The sequence below is a fragment of the Carlito syrichta genome, unplaced genomic scaffold (genome assembly GCF_000164805.1).
Source record: "Carlito syrichta isolate Samal-C Ts95f unplaced genomic scaffold, Tarsius_syrichta-2.0.1 Scaffold289908, whole genome shotgun sequence".
NCBI classification, from domain to species: Eukaryota; Metazoa; Chordata; class Mammalia; order Primates; family Tarsiidae; genus Carlito; species Carlito syrichta.
The window spans coordinates 4,494-12,963 of NW_007234004.1; the positions used below are offsets into that span (position 1 = coordinate 4,494).

The 8,470-nt window shown below is 41.3% G+C and overlaps 1 protein-coding gene across 1 annotated transcript; it reads left to right on the plus strand.

Annotated features, from left to right (window-relative positions):
* The first annotated feature begins 383 nt into the window (after positions 1-383).
* LOC103256535 (olfactory receptor 4B1) lies at positions 384-1,322 on the plus strand. Its single transcript, XM_008054384.2, has one exon. The coding sequence runs from the start codon at positions 384-386 to the stop codon at positions 1,320-1,322; it is 939 nt and encodes a 312-aa protein (XP_008052575.2).
* The last annotated feature ends 7,148 nt before the right edge of the window (positions 1,323-8,470 follow it).

Sequence of the window (8,470 nt, forward strand, 5' to 3'; positions counted from 1 at the left end):
AGTTAGAGTCTCACTCTGTCACCCAGGCTAGAGGGCAGTAGCACACTCCCAGCCACCCCAACCTTGACCTGCAGGGCTCAGGCCATCCTTCTGCCTCAGTCTTCCAAGTAGCCGGAACTACAGGCATGCATTACCATGCCCAGTTAATTTTTTATTTCTCATAGATGAGGTCTCACCAAGTTGCCCAGGCTGGTCTCAAACCTATGGTCTACGGCAATCCTCTCACCTCGGCTTCCCAAAATGCTGGGATTATAGGCGTGAGCCACCGTGCCTGGCCAAAAAGATTTTTATCAGTAGGCAAGAGCTAAATAAACATGAGGGATGAGTGTTACAATTGTGTTTGCTTTGTCACAGGGCTTTTCTCTGAGATCCATCTTCACTTAATGGAATCCATAGCCAGTCCACATAATGTGACCGAGTTAATTTTCACTGGCCTTTTCCTGGATCCAGTGGTGCAGAGAGTGTGCTTTGTGGTGTTTCTTCCTGTATGCCTGGCCACTGTGGTGGGCAATGGCCTCATCATTCTGACAGTCAGCATCAGTAAGAACCTGCATTCCCCCATGTACGTCTTCCTCAGCTACCTGTCCTTGGTGGAGATCAGTTACTCTTCTACTGTTGTCCCTAAATTCATCACAGACTTACTTGTGAAAGTTAAAACCATCTCCCTGGAGGGTTGTCTGGCTCAGATATTCTTCTTCCACTTCTTTGGGGTTGCTGAGATCCTTTTGCTTGTAGCGATGGCCTATGACCGCTATGTGGCCATCTGCAAGCCTCTTCATTATATGACCATTATGAGTCGTCGACTGTGTCACCTTCTGGTGGCTGGTTCCTGGCTGGGGGGCTTTTTTCATTCTATGATTCAGATTCTCATTGCCATCCAATTGCCTTTCTGTGGTCCCAGTGTGATTGACCACTACTTCTGTGACCTCCAGCCATTATTCAAGCTTGCCTGCACTGACACGTTTGTGGAGGGGGTGGCCGTATTGGCCAACAGTGGCTTAATCGCCCTGTGCTCCTTCCTCATTTTGGTGTCCTCCTATGTCGTCATCCTGGTCAACTTGAAGAACCACTCTGCAGAGGGGAGGCGCAAAGCCCTCTCCACCTGTGCCTCTCACCTCACGGTGGTCATCTTGTTTTTTGGACCGGCCATCTTCCTCTACATGCGACCCTCCTCCACCTTCACTGTAGATAAACTTGTGGCTGTTTTTTACACGGTCGTCACCCCCATGCTGAACCCCATCATCTACACACTCAGGAACGCAGAGGTGACACTCGCCATGAGGAGGTTGTGGAGCAAAAAGAAGGACTCAGAGATGGAGTGAAAAGAGAGCTCAGGGATGGAAAATGATTAAAAATGTATGTCTGATTATTCTCTGTTCTTGAAATGGGTTTTGATTTTAGCAAGACATTCGGCAATGGCATAAACAAATGTTTGAATGTGATGTGACTGCCGCTGTGCCTCCTTAGTAACCAAAGATGCCCTGGTATCCCGGTGTAATGTTCCAAGGGCAGAAATCAGATAGTCTGGTCTGGCAGAATCTTAGGGAACTTGGTTGGTTCCATGATATCCAATGCTATCATGGGTTTGGGGAATATGAAGCCTCAAACCAAGTGCAAATGCAAAGGAGAATATTTTGACAAGGGTTTGTAGGTTAAATCATTTCTTCCTGTTATCTCCTCCCTCCTTCCTTTTCTTTTTTAACCATTTATGTTTTTCTCCCTTCTTTTTTAAAACCTCTCTCATGATGACAAATTATATTTCATTAATAAAAGAAAACCAAGCAGAGAAATTACTAGGCAATATTTGGGGAGAAGGATACTAATCTGATCTCCTTTTCCAATATGGGCAAGTGTGCCACTGAAAATAACATTCGGGAACTCATCTATTCTAGTTGGCCCTTGGCATCTTGTCCCACAGACCTTATCGTGAGTACCAGAAGAGACTCTGGAGTAATTTTATTTTTTGTGACATGTTTTCACAAGGAGAACTCTTAAATCTACTTGGTCCCTCTCATTATGTCCAACATTCATAAACAAAATAATATCAAAGTGGTATAGATTCTGTCTATTAAGTAGCAAAAGATCAAGTAAACAGTTTCATAAAAATGAGATCATTGTTAGTCTTATCCAAATATGAAAAATACAGAATGTTAGAAAATGCTTATTAGGCCTAACTTGAAGACTGAAGGGGTGGGTGATACTGTCCAAGCATGCGTCTATTTCAGAACTCTGTCCCTTATTCTAAGTGACTATGCCAAGCTCATTTCTTTTTTTTTTTTTAATTTTAAAGATGTGGAGTATAATTCAGGATTAAGTATATAAGTGGTCATCGTATAGATTAGGTTGAGTCCTCCTTCTGATCTCACTTCACCTGGTTTGAGTTCAGGTACCCTTATTGATGTTATATGTTCCCTCCCATCCCGGCAGTGTCTGGAAGTTTCCTCTCTTATCGTATTATCAAGGGCCCCTTCCCCCTTTTTTTGAGTCGGACTCCATTGCCCAAGCTGGAGTGCAGTGGCACACTCATGGCCATGGCAGTTTCAACCTGCTGGGCTCAGGCAATCCTTCCACTTCAGCCTTCCAAGTAGCTGGATCTACAAGCATGTGCCACCATGCCCAGCTAATTTTTTTGATTTATTGCATAGACATGGTCTCACTTTGCTTCCCAAGGTGGTTTTGAACCCACGGGCTCGGGCAATTCTCCTGCCTCAGCCTCCCAAAGTGTTGTCATTACAGGCATGAACTACTGCACCTGGCTAGGCCCATTTTTAAAATGTCTATTAGTATTTCTTGGTGAGGGGAGATGAGACAATCTGTGTCTATATTGTTGTTTCACCTCTTGGAATCTTTGCTTCACCCCACTGTTCCATCTCATTGTGAACAACTCAAAGACTATCATAAAACTGGCCCCTGTTGACTTTGGAATGATGTAACTAGACATTGAATTTGCACTGCACCCTGCTACCTTTTCTTGAGGATCAGGTGAAACAATGAGGCAGTTTCCCTAGTAGATGGATGGAGCATCATGGCTGTGCTAGAGGCCTTAGGTTTTTTTCTCCCTTTTTCCTGTAGTGGTGGGTTGAATGTGTAGAAGAATAGTGCTTTTAAAGACAACAGGAAACTTTTCTCATTCCCTTGGTGTCCCCATGAATCATGTTCATGGATGCCCATCCTTACTCCCTGAGAAAATGCTGATGCTTCTGCTTGGAATGAGTTTACCTCCTCTTTCCATAGAGAAAACCCTATCCTTTAAGACCTAGTTTCTAGTTACTGTCTTTTAAGGCTTTCTCTGATTTCCCTCTTCCTTGGTTCGATTTTGTGTCTCCTTTCCATGGTCATTTTCACATACTATATTATTTCACTATCACATTGATTGTAATCATTTTATGCCTTTCTCTCTCCATAGACTGTAAGCTCTTAAGGGCAGGGCTATCCACTGTGCCTTCTTCTTTGTAGCTCAAAATACCATGCACACAGTTGATGCTTCATAAGTGCTTGTTTAATAAACAACTCTTTAGCCTATACGTCACCCTTGCTATGGCAATTCTTATAGATTCTTTTTGAACACTTACATGATGGGCAGCAGATTTTTTTTTCCTGTTAAAATGTTGAGTTCGGGCTCTGAAATGTGTTAGGTTGTTTCAATTGCCTGTCAGCCACAATCCAAGATTCAAATTTCTTAACTGCTCTGAAAAATTGTTTTTACATCAGCATGACTATCAGTAATGTGAGCTTTCTAATATTATTCTGGATATCAAATCATAATATACAAGAAAAGCTTTTAAAAAGAGCATAGTACAGAGCACACAGCACTCGATACCTTTTAGCTATCATCTTTATCATTAGTACTGATCATTAATTTTATTTTGTGTAATGACTGCATCCCTGCCCACTCACTGGTTTTCTTTCTGTCCTGTGGAGTTGCTCAGAAAAGGCTTGATTCCACCCTAAGGTTTTCAAGCATTTGTTTATTTTATTATTTTATTATTTTGAGCTGGGATCTTACTCTGTCACCCAGGCTGGAGTGTAGTAGCATGGTCACGGCTCACCACAGCCTTGGCCACCTGGGCTCTCACCTCAGCCTCCGAGTAGATGGGACTACAGATGCACACCACCACGCCCAGCTAAGTTTTTGATTTTTTTTTAGAGACAAGGTCTCATTATGCGGCCTCAGCTAGTTTTGAACTCCTGGGCTCAAGCAATCTTTCTGCCTTGACCTCTCAAACTGCTGGAATTACAGGGATGACCACCATGCCAGGCCTTTTTCAATTATTTGAAGGCAGTTTGAGCATTTTGAGGTTTCTCTAGGCTAGACAGTCTCTGTTTTTCTCCAACATAGACACTTTTGGCTAGTGCACATCTTAGGTACTCACCTAATATTTGTTAAATGGATGCTAACTGTAACACAACCACCCCATTATCTTTTATGCTAGTATTTTTATATTTTGCTAATGGATATTTTAAAGCATTTGCAACTGACCTAAACACAGCGGAGGTAACTTCTTTTTCTCTTGATGCCTTATTGCCTTAAGCAGTCTAGGACTTTAGGGTGGAGGCTGTGGCAGTAGCCCTTACCCATGTGCAGGCTTGGTTTCCTCACTGAGAGCTACAAACAGAACATCATCTGTGCACAGACAGATAATATTGCTCCAACTGCCAACATTCTCAGGGATTACCCCATTTACTGAGGGTTGAGACTTGGGTCTATGGAGAGCTAATTACCCACTTTGTTCTGCTTTTACTGGAAAAATACAGAAATTAAAGGGAAACTTTTTTCATTGCTTTAAGATACAGAGAATGTTGTACATTTAAAAAAAGTCTTCTCAATTTGCAGAAGTATAATAGTCTAATTATTCCACTTAGCAAAGGAGAGCATATTGCTAGCTCTCAATTGGCGATTTTATCATCAAATTAAGATAAATATAACTTATTTAAGGAAAAATTGGTGAAGCACAGCAAACCACTCTGCATATACAATTTTGTATTCTTTTCCTATTAATTACTTGTATTATTTTAGGTATAGGTTGAACTGCCTGTAACAGAAAAAAAAGCACAACTCCAGGAAACAGAATTACAAAGGTACCAAGGGAGAAAGCCCAGCACAGATGGAAACGTTCTATCCTGTCCAGTCCAGTGTGATAGTGGTTATTTACTGAGCACTTGAAATGTGGCTAGTAAGACCCAGGAACTGAACTTGGAATTTTATTTAGTTAAAATTTAAGTTGTCCCATGAGGCTAGTGGATGCCATATTGGACAATGCAGCTCTAGCATTTTATTTGAACTTCAAGGGGCAGAAGAGGAAGGAAGAGGAAAGACTGATCACGTCCTCTTTTGGAGATTTTCTAAAAATGCTATAGAGCACTTTTGCTTTTATCTGACAGGATAGCAGTCACATGGTCAACCTTAATTGCAAGGGAGGCAGGACACTATAATCTTTTATCTTGTGTGGAAGTGTGTTCAGCTGCAACTCAAGGTTTTGTTCTGTTCTTGAAGAGAAAGGGGTAAATGGATGTAAGGACAGGCATTTAGTTTCAGACACTTTATACAATTTTGCGTGCAATTAAAAATTTTTCATAAATGTGATTTGCACTATTACAGAGTCTAATTGTGGCTTAATTTTCTTAATTATTCACCCATTTCAGAGCTTTTAGGTTCACTTACTAATTTACTCAACAAGACTCACTGAATGGCTGTGTACAGTGTTCACACTTGTAATGCTAGCGCTTTGAGAGGCCATGGCAGGAAGATTGCTTGAGCCCAGGAGTTCAAGACCAGCCTGAACAACATAGTGAGACCTCGTTTCCACCAAAAAAGAAAGAAAGAGAGAGAGAAAGAAAGAAAGAGAGAGAGAAAGAAAGAAAAATTAGCCAGTCATGGTGGCACATGTCTGTAGTCCTAGCTACTTGGGAGACTGAAGTGGGAGGATCACTTGAGTCCAGAAATTTGAGACTTTAGTGAGCTGGGATCACCCCACTGCACTCCAGCCTGGGTGACAGAGTGAAATCCTGTCTCAAAAACAAATAAAAACCAAAGACAAAAAAAAATCAACTCTTCACTGAACATGTACTATGTGCCAGGTGTTCTGGGTGCTAGAGACATGGCAGTACATTAGAGAAGGTCTATGTAGTTTGTTTCATTCTTTTTCTTTGCTTCTCCCTTCCTTCCTTCCTTCCTTCCTTCCTTCCTTCCTTCCTTCCTTCCTTCCTTCCTTTTTTTGAGTCAGGGTCACACTGTGCTGTTCAGGCTGGAGTGCAGTGGCATGATCATGGCTCACTGCAGCCTCAGCCTCCTGGGCTCAGACGATCCTTCTGCCTCAGTTCCCCAAGTAGCTGGGACTACAGGTGTGTGTGCTACTATGCCTGGGGAATTTTTTGATTTATTATAGAGACGAGGTCTTGCTATGTTGCCCAGGCTGGTATTCAACTGCTGAGCTCAGGCAATCCTCTTGCCTCTGCTTCCCAAAGTGTTGGAATTACAGGCATAAGCCACTGAGATTGGCCACTTTTGTTCATTTCTTAGATATTATAAAACCAAATATTGACCCTGATACAGATCCCCTGAATTTTCATTTTTTGGTGATTTATTTTAGACATCATCTACCTTGTTTTCTAAAAACTCCTAGGACCTTTGGAGATTTTTTTCCTTGGGGACGAGGTCTGATCATTGAATTTTAGTAGCAACCACCACATAGCGCCATTGAAGGCAGCCTAATGCTGCTGAAAGAGCACTGATTTCTGAGTTGGTAACCTGGCAAATGACCAGCATGTGGCTTTGGGGAGCCAATTAACCTGTCTCAGCCTCTGACACCTTCTCTATAAACAGAGAAAATTAGAATAAGAAATCTTTACCTATTGTCGATGTACTATTTCTCACTTGTGCTTTCTAGTCATTGCACTTGAAGCTTCTTATTGTTGCTGTCAGTTTGATTTTCCCCCACCACCATGGTTGACATCTTAGAGATTTTGCTCGCAAGAAACAGAGACCTGTTCAAACTAGCTTAGGCAAAAAGAAGGATATGTAGGAGCTTTTTCTGGTATCCAAGTGCACAATGGATTGAATTAGGGATTAAACAGTCAAGGGTCCAGGATACTGAGTCTTGGAGATGTCACGGTCTCTTTCTCTACTCCTTTTCTCACTCCAGAATCCTCATTTTAAAAGATTTTCAGTGACTTCAGTCTTAAACTTCAGCATGTGCCCTTACCTGAGGAATTCCAAAACACACCGATTTGTTCCATCTGTCCACATCACTGACTTTTGTGTTCTCTGGTGATTCTGTTCCTTGCTATTCAAGGTACATTTTTAGTTATTTAAAAACATCTTTCTTAAAAAATTTCAGTGTGAAATCAAAGGTAAGGGGGAAAATAGGAATACATTTTATAGCAGAGAATCGAAGTGTTTATGTATATTTTTAACCTTATTTCTTATGGCTCTTATGAGACTTAATTTTAATTAAGGATTTAAATTTAATTAAGTAAATTTAGTTAAGTAAAATTAACTAATTTTAATTAAGTATTTAATTAATTAAAACTTTTAATTAAGATATTTAATTTTCTTTCTCTCTCTCTCCCTTTCCTTTTTCCTTCCTCCCTCCTTCTCTCCTCTCTCTCTCTCTTGCTGTTCGTGTCTCATGCTGTTGCCCAGTGGCATGATCACAGTTCACCACGGCCTCAACCTCCCGCCTCATCCTCCCAAGTAGCTGGGACTACAAGTGCACACCACCTCGCCAACCTAACTTTCTAACTTCTCAAACTCTTGCCTTGGCCTCCCAAAGTGCTGGAATGGCAGGTGTGAGACACCACGCCCAGCCCTGAGACTTCATTTTCTAATAATAAAATTAAATAAAATATTGAAAAATATAAAATATTAGATTGCTAACATTTAATGCTGAATGACTACATATTGGCTTAAGGAATGATTGAATAATAAATATTTTGTAGCTAATATTCTCTAAAGTGCTATAAGTGAATTGTACTGGTGTTATAATTATTGTTTATTTTATTGCAATCACTCATTGCCTGGTGTCCAGCACCCTTGATTTGAGTCCCTGGCCAGTTCTCATAATGTGACTGGATTAATTTTCACTGGTCTTTTCCTGGATCCAGTGGTACACTCACTCTGTTACCGTTTACGTGCTTCATGGTGTTTATTCCTGTGTACTTGTTCATGGTGTTTATTCCTGTGTACTTGGTAATGGCCTCATCATTCTGATAGCATTAGTAACAGCCTGAATTCCCCCATGTATGTCTTCCTCAGCTACCTGCCCTTGGTGGAGATCAGTTACTGTCATCCCTAAAGTAATCACAGAATTACTTGTGAAGATTAAAGCTATCTCCCCAGAGGGCTGTCTGGCTCAGATATTCTTCTTCGTGTCTTTTGTGCCATGAGATCTTCCTGTTCACACTGATGACCCATGACTGCTCTGTGGCAATCTGCAAACCTTTTACAACATGGTTATCATGAGTTGGCCTG